Source organism: Schistocerca nitens, chromosome 2 (assembly GCF_023898315.1).
Source record: "Schistocerca nitens isolate TAMUIC-IGC-003100 chromosome 2, iqSchNite1.1, whole genome shotgun sequence".
NCBI lineage: Eukaryota > Metazoa > Arthropoda > Insecta > Orthoptera > Acrididae > Schistocerca > Schistocerca nitens.
Genome location: NC_064615.1, coordinates 862,622,797 through 862,639,521, shown reverse-complemented (window position 1 = coordinate 862,639,521; position 16,725 = coordinate 862,622,797). Strand labels below are relative to the sequence as shown.

Here is a 16,725-nt window from a genome sequence, read left to right as displayed (position 1 = left end):
CCTTCTTGTTAGTGGTTTCTTTTCAAATGATTTTATGGTGTTGACTTTGCTTCTGAATTCTTCTTTGTTTTGGGTCATCTCTAGACCAGTTTCTGTGCGTCCCTTTTCACTTTAATGATGTGATGTAACTGAAGATCTTTTTGCTCAGTCGGTGTTCATCCATTCTTGCTAGTTGTCCATAAAATTTCAACTGTTGTTTCCACATTGTGTCCATTAATTTCTTGATGTAGTTCTAGAGCTCCTCATTTTTCCTATTCTTCCAAGTTCCATGAGTAGTCTTAGGAGGTCCCAGAATTTACCAGGAAATCTTCCTTTCAAGTTCTTCCAACCGTCCCCTTTGCACTGTAAAGTGTAGAGTCCCTTTTAGTTTTGTAACAATTATAGTGTCTGATTTTGGCCTTGTAGGATATCGCTCCTTTGTTGTTTTTTGTCTGTGTTAGTTTGTAGGCAAAGTCTTGACTGCCTCTTTATCCTGTCCATTGAGCTGGATCCATTCTCCTAAGTATTTGAATTTATTTGGCCTTCTAATCTTTCTATATTTTACCTCTAAATATTTCTCTCCTTGGAGTCTGTGTTCCATATATTAGTTCTTTTCATATGAGACTTTGAGACCCATTTTTTCAGCAATTTCATCCAAAATCTCCAGTCTTCTTTGTGCACTTTTCTGGTTTCAGGTCATTGACAAAAACTAAACACTTGATTTCTAAGTTGTTTCCTTTCTTCCCAACATGTATTTCACTAATTCTTTCCATCTTCAGAGTTACTTCCCAGGTTGTTTGTTATTTTTAAATGTCATAAATGTACTGCAATTTTAGAATGTTATAGTCCAGATCCATTTTGCCACTTATAGATAAAAAATGGTTTTTGCTTGTGAATGTGTGGTACAGTTTACTTATGGTATTCATTACCAATTTTTACGTGCGTTGAAGTTCACAGGTTTTTTTCTCCCCCTCACTGTTAGTAGAGACTGTAGTTGAAACAACTAGGTTGCACTTTCACCTTCATGATTTGTGTGTGTGTGTGTGTGTGTATGTGTGTGTGTGTGTGTGTGTGTGTGTGTGCGCGCGCACGTGTGTGTGTGTGTGTGTGTGTGTGTGTGTGTGTGTGTGTGTGTGCGCGCGCGCGCGCGCGCGCGCGCGCGCGCGAGTGTCCCTGCGTGTGCGTGTGGGCGTGCGTGCCCGCCCGCACTTGTGTGTGAATTTCCATTCTCCCAATAATTCATTTTTACCTTTATCTGGAAAATCTAAGGACATATTGAAGATGGGAGTGGATGAAAGTTCTTATCCCGAGATAGCCCCGGGTTGACAAAAATCTCTGCAGATATTCATTAAAACATGTTATTTATTACAAAGATTAATTTCTTGATTCAGATGTACAAATAAGATGGTAGAGGAGATATACATGTGAGACACACACACACTAGAATGATATTAGAAATCAGTTTATGTGTGATAGGTTCTGAAGTATGATGTGATGCACAAGGGCCCTGACACTGGGGCATTGTCTCTCTGTCTGGACATGCGTCCCATGTGTATATTACTTCTTGGAGCAAACTACGCACACTTGTGATGAATTTCTCTTCTTCTCTGTTGGCCCAATGAATTCTAGGAAATGTTTTTCCATCAACCAAAGAGGATGGGGCATGTATCCTGGTTGGCCTGGCTTAGGAGAAAAGATGCTCCCTTTGTACTCCCCAAGTATTTTTTCCAAGAGGTTCAACATAAATTCCAGTGAGTCCTTTTTCTCTCCAAATTTGCCATACAAAATAAATAAATTCCACACAGAAATTTCCAGCAAATGGAAAAAGATTTTCTTGTAATACTTTTTGCTTTGCTTTCTGGGTATTGGATATGATGACATTCTCTGATTGGCTTGATCCTCTCCTCGAATTGTGTCATTGTAATCAATCACAAGCTTTGGCTTTATTATTTTTTTTGACCTTTTCTCAGTCTTCACCATATCCATAGAGTGGATAGCTGAAAGAAGTACCATGTCATTCTTGTCCATTCGACGCATTTCATCATCTGTCAGCTGCATTTCTCCCTTTTGTAATTGCTTATTTCAGGGAGATTGTTACAACTATTTCTGAGTTATTTTTACCATTCCGTAACTATCAGTGGACGTCAAAAGTAGGAAATCTGCTAAGTACAGGGATGTGTAAATTTTATTCCAAATCTTGCCCTTTTCATCAGGATATACTGTTCCTAACCCAATCGGCTCTTGTACAAAAGTAGACTTTCATCTACCGTAATGACCTGTTCAAAAATAAGAAGTTTTAAATTTACTTTCAAGATGCTGGTAAATTGGCCAGATTTTGTTCAGCTTAGGATTTGGGTGAGTTGCTACACTGCATTATCAGAAAAGTGAAGATACCTTTTTGTTTGGCAGAACCTCTTGTAAGATATTACGTTATTGAAAAATGGAGTTCACATGCTTGCCAGCTGCAACCATTACATCTACAATTCTGGTTTATGAACAACACATTGCAAAATGGTTAGAACAAAGAAAATTTTAGGTTCTTCGTATCACGGGCAAAACATTACAGCTGGGATCAAAACACATTGGCTGATATACATTGCTGTTTCCAGCTGTATAATTTCCAGCAAATCTCTGTCAAAAAAGTGTTCAAATATTTCAAGTTCATCATTGGCAAAAGGAGTTGTACAGTAAGGATCAACAGAAAACAGGTATCTTGGAGCAGAGCAATCAGTATTTGGATCAACAAAATGCCATGCTCTCATCTGATACCGATCTATATCTGTGTCTGCCTCATTTAATGAACGTTCAAGAGAGTCATCATCAGATTCTGAAACAGAGGTGCCTCCCCACTTCTCTACGTCATTGGAATAATCACTGTTCATTTCAGAAGACCGCAAGCAGACATAATACTGCAACAACAGCACCAAAGTTGGTACTAAAGGACACGGTAATGATGCAATACCAATGACTATAGAAACTCTATTGATGCAAGTTTTTCTTGTTGGAAATACATCCCTCAACTCCTAATCCTCCTAAAGGCTTCATGTGCACAAGCCAGTATCAATACACTGAAACAAAATTGCAAAAAAACACTAAATAGCGGCAGCAGAAGCAATTGCAATGATTACAATACGTATGCTGGTACCAACTAGTAGCAGTAGAAGGAACTACAAAGATTGTAATTGAGAAGCTGGTGCAGGGGCATGCAAAATTCAGGAGCTAAGATACCTCATAATAATATTTTCCGGCTAAACAGTTTAACCCGAGTTAACTCGCTCCAGGACAACTGGGAAAAACCCAGGAATTTTTTCATCTGGAAAAAATCTGGGAATTTTTTAGAACTCAGGGAAATTTTTATTACTTCTAGTTTTCAGTTAATTTTTGTAATTTTGACTGCTAAGAAATGATATTCTAACAAAGAATTTTACTTTAGACTGCTACTGCAGAGTAATACCTCGGCAATAAAACATAAATGAGAGAATAACACCAGTTTCAAAAACAAAACACAGTGCAATACTACATAACAACAAACTCCTTTTGATGAGCATGACGCCACAACTGTTTACATTTCTAATAGGTCGGGGGAAAATATTTCAAATGATGGTTTGAGAAGCATTACTCTCATAGTAAATTTCCTGTTACACAAGATGAATTATATTACATGTGAGAATGTGTGATGAATTTTTTAAAGCACAGAACATTTGAATGTCATTCAAAACTTAACACTTTGAGGTCCAGCCACTTAGAAATATTTCAGGCCCAGAAGACCAGCCATTTATGTCATTATTTAAAATTTTGCTGACACTTTTATGTTTGATGTATCTTAAAAGAAGAAGCTTCAGGTTAGTTTTTCATATTTACTTTAGTTCTTTTGTAGATTACAAATTATGAAGTTACAGTGGCAAAAAGTATAATTAAACCTTCAAAAAAAGGATAAGGCGCGTTGTTGAGCAGTTCCACACATAATTAGCTTTTCTGTGAAAAAGTCAAGGCACTTGGCAGAACATTTATTAAGCGAGGTAATCCATGAAATGTGTAATGCACTTCAGTGAAATTCACAACATGCTTGTCACAAATATTCAGCTACTGCAATTTAAGCTGTGCTCTTAGGATCCTGCCTAACCACACTCTCAGAAAAAACAGCAAAAAAATTTTGATGATCAACATTATATGTGAAAACTTTGCTTTTCTAGTAACTGTACGATATGTATAGTACTTTAAACCAATAAATTTTCCTATTTGTGTGTTCACGCTACTTGTCAGTGATTTGCTATTGGCTGACTACATCACGTCCTATGCTCTGAATGGCTGGTGAGATTATATGATGTAGGCAGTGGCTGGCTGACAAAATGTGCATCACAGTCTCTTTTTTCAGTGCTTCAGAAGCTACTGTCTGGTGGAATTCATATTTGTACTTTCAAAATATGAAAATATGAATTGTACACATTGCTGCGCATCAAAAGTCTTTCTAAAATGCATTGTTCTTTGCTGGGTTTCATTTCCAAAAGTGGCAGGAAGTTCTAGGGTGGTCTGTAAAATCTTTATCGTTCAAAGGATCTATGTGTTTTACAGCTCTGAGGGGAAATTGTATTGTCATTTAACATGGAAAAATTAATGTACTTTTAACTGGGATGTATTGTATTTTCACACAGGGAACAGTTTATTTTCACCTAGGAAAAAGTGTATTTTTAACTGGGAAATCTGGAATTTTTTGTTCTCGCCCATGTATACACCCTGTAACAGTATAGCTGCACTCTTTTTTTTGTCCATTTCTGTTTGCTTGTAATTTTGAGGTACAGAACTAAACCAACAAATTATTCCAAGCAGAGTATGGCATGCAGTGTTCTGTTCTGCCTCTCAAAGTTAGATGGAAGCCTTTCAGAAGCAGTGGTAAAAATGTTGTTTCCTGTAAGGACATGATTTTCTTTGGTTGATGTCTGCATTATAGCAATGTGTACTTCTACAGCACTTCACTGTTGCTTCAGTAATTTCTAGAAAACAATCATAACCAAAATTTCCTGTAGCGCTAGTCTATTACAATATAGAATGTGTTTTCTCAATGGAGATTGCTCACATTTGCAAATGTGATAGCAATGCGCTACAAATGCAGAATAATAACTAAAAAAAAGACATGTAATGTTACCATAGTTTTTAAAAAATGTGCAGTAAAACTTAACCATAGTATATTAAATGTAATGTATGTTCTACTTCAAACTTTTTCATAATAACAATCAGTATACTATTCCCAGTATGCAAGCCACATGTAATTCCTAATGAAAACGGCATAGCTCTTCAAAACCTTGCAATAATAATAAATTTTTGACAAGGCTTTGTGCTGGCATCTGTACATTTATAATTTTCCTCTGCTTGTCCTTTGATTCTTTTAAACTGTATGGTTTTAAACAAAATTCTCTTCCAGTTTCTGGTGCTACTGGGGAAACACCTACATTTGGAAAAATAGAGAACCATTACTCCAGTGGTGGCATGCTCTACGTGGTCCACCAAAGAAGTAAGATGCAGACTGAAAGCTGTATCTCAATATACTTTCCAGCTCCCAATGTTTTCGTGTGGATAGTCCAGACGCCTAAATATGTAAATCTGGAAAAATGTGAATTATATTTTCTGAGTGTAACACATTGTTTTAATATGTAATTTAGGCATTAAATATCACAATTTTGACTTCCTTTTATCAAGAAGTAACATTTTCATTGTGACCTTTGTGTCCCCCTTCCTTAAGAGAGCCAGAACGAGTGCTTAAGACTCAATATAGGATTGAGAAGTGGCCAGAGGTAAGTAGGTAACTCCAAACATTGGGCACCAGTGTTCCTCTTCCCATGCTCAAATCAAACACGCTGACACAGAACAGTATCTTAATTTTGAAGTTTTCCTCATCAAGTAATTCCTCCTTCATACCATAAGAATCTGCAGATGACAAAGATTTTAATGGTTGTAGTCTTATCCCTCTAACATCACTTGTGGAAACAGTTTTCTTCTTGAGCAAGATGATCAGCCAAACATTAAAGTCACATAATATTTTACTGCAACCCAGTGGTGTTTATCGACTGCTTATTTCATAAGAGCTTTATTTTATTCTCTTCAAACATTCAAAGTAGCAAATGAATCACTTAAACCCCTATTGTAGATGGCAGTTTTTGTGTTGTATTATGGGTAATTTTGTTTCATCCTCTGGATTCCAAGATTCTTGACTTTTAAAGATGTTCATTTCATCTCAGACCTGTAATTAACACTTGCCACCCACTGGGACCCACTTCTTGCTACTTTTCTTTTGTTTTCTCACATGTTGCACTGTCCATTATGATTCCATTGTATCTGTTCTCTCTTTGCCGGCCGAAGTGGCCGTGCGGTTAAAGGCGCTGCAGTCTGGAACCGCAAGACCGCTACAGCCGCAGGTTCGAATCCTGCCTCGGGCATGGTTGTTTGTGATGTCCTTAGGTTAGTTAGGTTTAACTAGTTCTAAGTTCTAGGGGACTAATGACCTCAGCAGTTGAGTCCCATAGTGCTCAGAGCCATTTGAACCATTTTATCTGTTCTCTTTCACTCCTTCCCTTCTGATCCCAACTGCTACTGAAATCTGGAATAGGTTTTCTATTTCTCTACTTTCAAATGTTGACCAGTCAGAACTTTATGACCACTGACCTATTATCAATATAAACCCATACAGGCGGTAGCAGCGTCACCAGGCAGAAATGACTGCTAATCAGACACATGCATGGTGCTTGTAATATGTGTGTGTGCAGTCCACATGTAGTATGCAGAAGGTGTGCTATCTACACTATGCGATCAAAAATATCTGGACACCACTAAAAATGTGCGTTTCATATTCGATGCACTGTGCTGCCACCTACTGGCAGGTACTCCATATCAGTGACCTCAGTAGTTATTAGGTATCGTGAGAGAGCAGAATGGGGTGCTCCACAGAACGCAGTCAGGTGACTGGGTGTCACTTGTGTCATATGTCTGTACACGAGATTTCCACACTCCTAAATATCCCTTGGTCAACTGTTTCTGATGTGATAGTGAAGTGGAAACAGGAAGGGACATGTACAGCAAAAAGTGTACAGGCCGACTGTGTATGTTGACTGACACAGACTGCCGACAATTGAAAAGGGTCGTAATGTGTAATAGGCAGAAATCTTTCCAGAGCATCACACAGGAATTCCAAACTGAATCAGGATCCACTGCAAGTACTATGACAGTTAGGCAAGAGGTGAGAGAACTTGGATTTCGTCTCCTACCTTCCAAACTTTACAGAAGCTCTCCTGCGACCCTTGGAAGGTAGGAGACAAGATACTGGCAGAAGTAAAGCTGTGAGTACCGGGCGTGAGTCGTGCTTCGGTAGCTCAGATGGTAGAGCACTTGCCCGCGAAAGGCAAAGATCCTGAGTTCGAGTCTCGGTCGGGCACACAGTTTTAATCTGCCAGGAAGTTTCGTATAAGCGCACACTCCGCTGCAGAGTGAAAATCTCATTCTGGAAACATCCCTGTAATTGACTGGCCTGCACAGAATCCTGACCTGAATCGTACAGAACATGTTTGGCATGTTTTGGAACGCCGGCTTCGTGCCAGGCCTCACCGACCGACAACAATACCTCCCCTCAGTGCAGCCCTCCGTGAAGAATGGGCTGCCATTCCACATGAAACCTTCCAGCACCTGATAGAACATATGCGTGCGAGGGTGGAAGTCATCATCAATGCTAAGGGTGGGCCAACACCAGATTAAATTCCAGCATTACCGATGGAGGGCGCCATGAACTTGTAAGTCATTTTCAGCCAGGTGTCCGGATACTTTTGATCACACAGTGTATCTTGAGTTTGACTAAGGGCAGATTGTGATGGCCCATAGGCTCGGCATGAGCATTTCAGAAACTGCGGAACTTAGGTGTTTGAGGAGTGCTGAGTGAGGGTCTGCAACAAGTGATGAAACCAAGGTGAAGCCATGTCCAAACAGCGTGGGTTGGGTTGGGGTGGCTTGGGGGGCACCCCTCATTATACATGTTGGATGTCTTGGGTTGGGCAGACTGGTAAAACCGGACAGTTGGTGAACTGTGATGGAACTAATACAGATTTTGATGCTGGGCGCACAGCAGAAGGGTGTCTGAACACTCAGTGCACCGAACACTCGTAACAATGTACATTGGCACAGTGGCAGAGCGTTGCATGGTGTGATGAATCCCAATATCATCTTCATCATGCAAATGGGAGGTTGTAAATCCTTCATCTTCCATGGGAAAAGCTCCTTGAAACCTGTACTGTGGGATAGAGAAAAGCTGGTGGTGGCTCCATTATGCTCTGGGGAATATTCACATGGGCATCCATGGGTCCAGTGGAGCTCGTGCAATGCCCCATGATGACCAAGGAGTATCGTACTCTGTTTGTAGACCATGTACACCCCTTCATGATCATCATGTTTCCCAGTGGCATTTTTCAATAAGATAATGCACCACATCACGAGGCCAGGAGTGTAATGTAGTGGTTTGAGGAACACAATGACAAGTTCCAATTGACATGCTGGCCCCTCAACTCACCAGATCTGAACCCGATCGAACACATCTGATATGCAATTGAAAGTGGCACCAGACCTCATTGCCCCCTCCCTGGAATTAGATGAGTTGTGTGTGCAGATGTGTTGCCAGCTCCCAATCTACCAATGCCTAATTGCTTCCTGCATAATGCGTCACCGCTGTTATCTGTGCGAAAGGTGGCCATACCAGCTAGGTAGGTGGTCATAATGTGCTTGCTGATCAGTGTAGTTGGACAATATAAAATAATTTGAAACACATGATTAAAAAATTTCAAGAACAGTTAGTGCATTCTATTTATCAATGTTGTGTTGCTTCACTAATAAATTCAGATGACATCGGAGTGTGAAAGTGGGTTTCTCTGTATTGTAACAGCCACAAGAAGTGGAGAGTTCACTCCACCTTGTTCATTTAGTAATGCATGCTTTATACTGAAAACTTGAGACCAGTAATAACAGATATCCAAGAATAACAAATGCTATTTCTTTAAATTTAATCATAGCTAACATTTCTTCTACAAAGAAGAGTTATAAGTTATACCTGTGATGTCAGGAATTTCATCATCACTCATTTTCATACCAGATGCTCAAAAGGAGCACAATGAAACCATTGCACACAGAAATGTTACTGAAGCTGTTTGTACTGTTTGATCATCAATATCAGAAGAAGCTGAAGAGTAGATATATTTGTATGAAGATAAAAGAGCCAGGTGGCAAAGCAAAACAGAACAAATTGCTGGCAGATGTTTGGCACTCAAAGAAATATTCTGCTGTGGTGTAACAGCTTGTTCCACCTCTTCCTCATGAATTTAGGTCATTAGCATGTAGAGAATCTCCACTGTGCAAGCTTCAGATTTGGTTTGCATGGAGACGATGTGAGAAGCACGAGTACATCGAGGCACGATGCTGTCGAGAGTCTCTACTTGTTCTGGAGGTGACCCTTATACTTTGGTGTCGCATCTTGTTTGTGTTTTGGAAGGCACACAGCAAGCACCTCTGCTGACAATGTAAACACCCACAAAATGACAGGAATCCATGGAGAAATGTTATTCTCTTATGTGCTGTTCTGAGATTAACTTCAGATATGTTGTTCTGAACAAGAGATTTGTCACCTACTGTTGTATATGTTAAATAAGAGAGCAACCAAATACAGAAGCAGTGTCTAAAGAAGGCAGTTACATAGTTTTGTAGTGAGTTGGCATAGATATGAAATCTTTTATAGCCCTCAAACCCCTGCAACTGGAGACAAAGTGACATGGTACAAGAAGTGGTACTGCAGAGCAGGTCCACTGCATCAAGGGAACATGAAAGGGTGAGCATAAATCTTCCGTAATGTAAAACTGCTCATGAATGACATTGAGGCGACATACCAATTGGGAAATGAGGAATTACATCCAAACCTCCATATTTCAGTCATATTGGTACCAAACATTGTATATTGACAGAGTATTAACCAAACCTCTGATACAATTTGTGCTATATGTCCAATAAATATGCACAAACAGTAATTAATAAGTAACACCTGACCTGTGGAGCACTGGAAAGGCGTAACCGTGAGCCTCTGTCTTGTAGAGCTCATATGGGAAAGTCAGTAGAGCAGTTTGTTGGACCAAGCATCCCAAGTTCAAGCCCTGGTCATGCTAGTTTTCGTACTGTAGTACATGTGAAAGTGTTGCGTGGACCAACATATTCCTGACGTAAAAGGATTGTTCGAAGTTTATAGCAATGTTTTAATCACAGTCTACTTATGCTTCATTTATTTGAAAGTAGCAAACCTATAGAGTACATTTGTAGTTTTATGGAATAAGCAAATCATCCGAACAGAAGAATAAAGAAACAATATGTGCAGAAGTATTAATAGTAACACCAAAAAGAACAGATAATAATAATAATTGAATGCTAATGGCAGCACTGCCATCCATCAGATGTGTATGTTGTGGTTAGTCTCATGTCTGTGCACACATGAACAATAGGGTCTGAAATTGTTGTCCAGTTGTAATATTTCTGGCTTTGCAGCCATCATATTCGGCTACAAGAAGCTCTTTTTAGAGCAGTTGAGAAGGCAGCTGTGGCAAGGTAACATAATGTGGCATTAGGTACCGATGACAGATTGTTTGTTCAGTATGGGTACCGTGAGAAAGACCACCTAAATTGTGGTCCTTTTCCGTGATTGGCTGCTGCATTTGGAAGTTGCACGCCAAAACAGTAATCTTCTGTTATTAATATTAAACAAACTACACATCATATTTACTTGCATGTCATATTTAAAGCATCCCTCAATAGCATGCTGTCATTCCATTATTTCACAAGTATTAATAAGCAGCAGAGTAATAAACAACTGCAAAACAAAAAGGCAGATGAAGCACTTCAGTGATCTCCGGATTGCACATAACTTGTATGGCGGGTGAAGTGGTTCGGCTATAAGATCAGAGCTGGTTTGGCAGTCTCAGAGGACGGACGTGTTGTCCACTGTGGTATCAGTTAAGACTTCATTTGTAATGTCTAGTTTGTAAAAACAAGGCTGGCAAGTGTCGGAGGACAGACATGTTGTCTGCCGCAGTCAGTGTGAGTCAAGATTTCATTAGTAATCCATGGTTTGTAAAGATATAGAGCTGGTTGGCAAGCCTTGTCTGCTGCAGACAGTGGTAGTTAAAACTTTATCAACAATTTGTGATTATTTGGACATATAGTTGAGAACAGTGTGATACTAATTACAGAAATATGCCGTTCATTAATTTGTTGAAAAATAGAAATCATTCATGACTCTCAAGTGAAATTTAATTGTGCAGTTTCTCATGTTCTGCTAATAAAAAGTGAGTGGATCCTGTATAAACAAACTGAGTGGAAAGTTAATTATTTCTAAAATAACAGTTCCTCACAAAGAGTTTCTTACAGCCTCAATATTGCGGATTCATGACTTACATGCTGTTTTCTGTGCAGGTTGGTGTACTTTTATTAGAACTTATGCATTCCACTCAGGGCAGTGGAAGCAAATAGGCACCTTGCGTGTACTGCAATCTTAGTATAATCAAGATCAGTGACACCTCATCTGTGGTAACACAGAGGAGGTATGAAGGAGAGAAATGTTTTTGAGGGAAGGGGATTATACGCACGTATATCTCTCCCGCTCTCTCTTTTTCAACTTTCTGTACAGTCTGCACACTACTAGTATTGCTGCAGCTGACAGTGATGTTTTGAAATATGAATCCATGGAATGTTACCAATATTCTTGTCAAATTGTTGCATAGCGACAGTTGTGTACCTACAACAACAGAAATGAATTAAGATGAGAGAAAGCATGCAGTATTCCTACTGGACATTACTGACCAGTGGACGGTGTCGAATGTCACCATTAGATATCAACATGCATGCACCAGATGGAGCAGAATCATTCATTTGTGACACAAGTGCAAAAAAAGGGTCAAATATCTTTGATACAGCACCAGAAGGTCCTCAAGTGATGGAAATGATGAAATTCTATGAGAGGAGAAAAGGGAAGTGCTTTACTCCAGAAATAAGAAAATCAAAAAGCTCAAATATTGGCTTAATGTCAAAAATCATCCAAAGTCAACGCAAACATTCACACATTGCACGATGTCTGCAACAAAAAAACAGATTTCATGCTAGAAGTCCTGCATGATGTATGTTGTATCAATGGGAACAGTGGTTGGAAAGTGGAGAGTTAATGTCTGTGAAAGAAGTACAAACATATTACAATGCATTTGATGGAGACCTTCAAACAGTGTCACCTGAAGGGTCGGTGTGTTCATGACGTAGACATCGAATTGTGGACAAAACCAAAGCAAGACAGTAAATTTCCCAAACTTTGACACAGGCAACAGTTGGGTCTTGTGCTGGAAGCGTAAAAACAATACTATACGCCATAAAATCAAATATTTTGTTATGGTGAAAACCCACTAGAACAGAAATGTTATAGGACAGGTAAAATGCAACTTGTGCACTGATGGCCTACACAGATACAAATATCTCCGACACTGACAAAAGTGGATTCAACAAGATGTCTGTGGGCTTCTGCAGCTAGATGTTCTACAGAAATTGTAGGGACTGTAGAATCCGTTCACATGAGAGTCCATATGTACACAATTATTCCACTGCTTTCACAGACAGGCAGACTTGCTCCACAGCTGTGTTTAGCCCTTCAAGAGACATATATACACAGTCCATGTACATAGCATCATATTTAATCATCTGCTCTCACTTCTTCAGCAAAGTGACCAAAGAACTGTTCAGGTGAATGTGGGCTGGTTCCCCTTATTCCGCCTCAGTTACACTATGTCGGCCTGCGCAAACATTGTCTCCACGTACGAGTACACCATAATTACTCTACCACGCAAACATTTGAGGTTACACTTGTCTGGTATGAGATTTTACTGGAGGGGGAGGGGTGGTCCATTAGGGGCCGAACCGCACAATAACCCTGGATTTGGTGTGGGGTGGCGGTGAGGTGGGTGAACTGCTGTGGCCTGTTATGGGGTTTGTGAGCCACTGAGGGCTAAGGCGGGATGAAATCTCTCCGTCGTTTCTAGGTCCCCAGTTTAATATACAATACACAAACTTATTTATGAACCCAAACGCTTTGAAAGAGTTCTGCTTCAGACACATGCTTCCATTCTGCAGTCTACATACAGGTTGGATGTGCAAATATGGGATTCATCAAATGTGCTTGGTATGCAAAGGTGCTTCACACACTTTTAATCAACCACTATCTTGAAACCTTTATTTCTGAATGAACAACACTTTGCTTGTATGGTGGTGGTGGTGGTGGTGTTTGTTTCAATTCCTCAACGTTATGCACTTAATAATAATATTAATGCTTCCACACACGTGACTCATTTGCTTCTTTATTCTTATGTTCTGATTGATTGTTCTTGAAACTGCAAACATTCTCTATGGATTTGTTACTTTCAAATAAATGAAGTGAAAGCAGACAGCTAATAGAACATTGCTATAAACTCCTAATTACAGTCCTTTTACGTGTCATTAACATGTTGTCCCAAATAATATTTTCACATTTGCTGCAGTACAAAAACTGGCATGACTAGCTCTTGAACCCAGGACCCTTGGTACTACTAACTAGCACTGTACCGACTTCCCCATTCATTCATTCATTTCTATGTCCGGTCAGCATTTCCATAAGGTAGCAATTCTGCCCTTGTTGTTTCCCTCTATCAGGTCCTGTGTTGTGCAGGGTTGTTCAAGTTGAGGACAAATTAGCAGGTAGGATGGGTCTCGTTTTGTTCCGCACTCGCAGGATGCATCTCCATCAGCTGGAAGAATGCCCCATTTTCACATGTTGGTCTTGCAAAGGGGAATGCCCAGCCTAAGACGCTTGAGCGATCTCCAAATTGGGTAGGGCAAGTCATTTCCTGGACTTCCTTTACAGGGATATCAGGTGGCAGCTTACTGTTCCACCTGGTGATGCGGTTAGACTCTGGTGTTCCCTCTAGTGGCTGAGTCCAGGTGATGACACTCTTTCTTGACTTCAGTCAACGGACTACAGCCTGATGATCATGCAGTGGGTGTCAGGGATCATAAGTTTGCTTAGTCCTCTCTACATCAGCAGCAACACACCTTCTAATAGTAGGGGGAGCTATTCCAACAATCGTGTAGATTTTATTGACTGGAGTTGGCTTCATACATCCTGACAAGATTCAGACGGTCTCATTGATTGCAATATCAACCTTTTTGGTGAGAGTGGATGCACTCCACACAGGTGGAGCATACTGTGCAGCAGACACACACAAAGCAAAAGCCGAAATTCTCAGGACAAGAGAACTTGCTCCCCAGGTGGTGGATGCGAGCTTCCTCAACATGTTATTCCATGAACTAACTTTCAGCCTGGTGTTATGGCAATGTTTCTTGAAGGACAGAGTTCGGTCAAGGGTAACACCTAGATATACTGGTGTTGAGCAATGCTCCAGTCGTTTGCCTTCCATGTAACATCCAGTTCCCGCTGAGCTGGATTGTTCTTCAAGTGAAATGCACACACCTGAGGCTTGTTGGGATTTGGCTTTAGGCAATTGGCTTTGTAGTAGGAGCCAAGCGTATCTAGTGCAGAAGCCAACTTTTCCTCTACTTCTTCAGTCTTTCCTTGAGCAGCCACTGCAGTATTGTCAGCAAAGATGAAAAGGCTGGAATTTTCCATTATGGGCTGGTCATTAGTGTAAACTTTGAAGAGCACAGGGATGAGCACACTGCCTTGAGGTAAGCCATTCTTTTGTATGCGCCATCTGCTCTTCTCACCATGGAGAGAGACTTGAAATCTTCTGTTCTGCAGGAGAGTACCAATAAGGGATGTTAGTTGGTAATCCTTAGCGAGTTGGTAAATTTTCCTCAGCAACTTCCTGTGGTTGATGGTGTCGTATGCAGCTGTTAGGTCAACAAAGGCAACTCCTGTTATCTTACCCTGTTCAAAACCATCTTCGAGTGTTGAGTGAAGTTCAGTATCTGACTGCAGCGTGACTTTCCAGGTCGAAAGCCAGTTTGTTGAGGGATGAAAGATTCTTCAAGGATGCCTCTAATTTGGTTAAGGATAAGATGCTCGAAGACGTTGAAACAGTGGCGTAACAGTGTTACTGGGCGAAAGGTTTTAGGGTTGTTTGGCTCCTTACCAGGCTTAAGTAGTGCAACCACACAAGCTTTCCTCCAGAGCTTTGGAATTTATAACCTTGATACACTTTCATTAAACATTTTAAGCAGCCATTGCAGAGTGGTAGGTCGAACTTCTTGATCTGTTCCACTTTGATGTCATTGATGCCAGCAGCTTTGTTCAATTTCAGGGTGGAGATGGCAGAGTCTGGTTCATCCAAGGTGAATGGTTCTCGGAGGTTATGGTTCTCACACCCTGGGGTTTGTTCCAGTTGCTCCCGTGTACTCCAACCTTTAGTCTTCCCATTCGTTAGTAGTCTGCTGTTATTGCGGTGACGTTTCTAGATTTCATTGGGTCACCGCTCAGGTTTTTCAAGAGATTCCAAGCCCGCCTACTATTTAATTTCATGTCAAGTTTCTCTACCAACAAGGTCCACTTAGCTTTACGATTTGCTGAGATAGTTTGCAGCAATTCCTCACCAACCTAGAAAGTGTCATCAGCAAATTGGCCTACCTTGAAACGGTCTGTGTAGCAGTTCATTAGTTGTTTGCTGTCATCAGTCAGTCCTGGTATGTAACTTGTTTTACAGCCTCTTGGGATGGTCCTTCTTGAAACTGTCAGGACGCATTTGACAAGTGCATTGTACATCTCAGGTTGCGGCGGAATCTTGGCAATCTCTGTGTTGAGCTAGTTTGTGAATCTTTCCCAGTTGGCCATCTGGAAATTAAATTTTCATATGAAAGGCACCTCCTCTGGCATTACAATGGCATTCTCTTTGCAGATTACAGGTCTATGTTCCGTGGATGGGATGGGCGTACCCATCATCTTGACACAGCTCCCAGTAACTTTTGATGACATGAATATATTATCAGGGTTGTAGCCTCTCCTCCACTGACCACTGTTGAAGGATGCTGGCAGCTTTGGATCATGAATTAGCTGAAGATCATGAGACTCTGCCCAGGTCTCAGGTTTTTCATGATTAGTTTCTCAATTTGGGTATCCCCATCATGTGCTTCTGCAGTTGTAATCACCAAGGCACTACCATATTTACCATGGGGCCGTTCCAGAACAAGTTCCTGCCTGCAATTCTGGGCTGGCAGCTATTGTAGCCTCGGTGAGTCTCTTGTACTAAAAGGATGTCACATTTATATTGCGCACATAAATCAGCCAGTAAGGACTCTTTGGCACACAAAAATCCCTAAATATTTATCAAGATCGTAACAAGTGGTCTTAAAAAAGACCCTTAAGGAAGATCACTACTTCTGTGTTGACCAGTGGTGGAAGAATCAGCCACTGCTAATGTGCAACGTTGCCCAGGGAGTGCCCACCTGTACTGAGGAGCTCTACACCCCAAGTGCTCACAGTTAAGTTTTTCTTCCGGTCCGTAGGTCAAGTGTTACTTATTCCTTGCCTTGTATGTGAGCTCTCCTGGACGACAGCACATAGCACAATCTTTATTGGAGTCCTAGTTATACTCTATTGAAATACAACATTTGGTACCGATCCAACTGACTGACATAGGTTTGGTTGTTAGTTACTACCTGTAACTAGGGACTATTGTTTCACTTCACTATGTCATAAGAAGATACTAATATGAT

The 16,725-nt window shown here is 40.6% G+C and overlaps 1 protein-coding gene across 1 annotated transcript in view; it reads left to right on the top strand.

Moving 5' to 3' along the window:
• Positions 1-5,675, top strand: part of LOC126237130 (presenilins-associated rhomboid-like protein, mitochondrial) — a 109,979-nt gene extending 104,304 nt beyond the window's left edge. Inside the window, exon 9 of the mRNA XM_049946951.1 lies at positions 5,399-5,675. Within this exon, the coding sequence (XP_049802908.1) occupies positions 5,399-5,492 (94 nt within the window). The 3' untranslated portion in view covers positions 5,493-5,675. The remainder of the gene's footprint in view (positions 1-5,398) is intronic.
• The last annotated feature ends 11,050 nt before the right edge of the window (positions 5,676-16,725 follow it).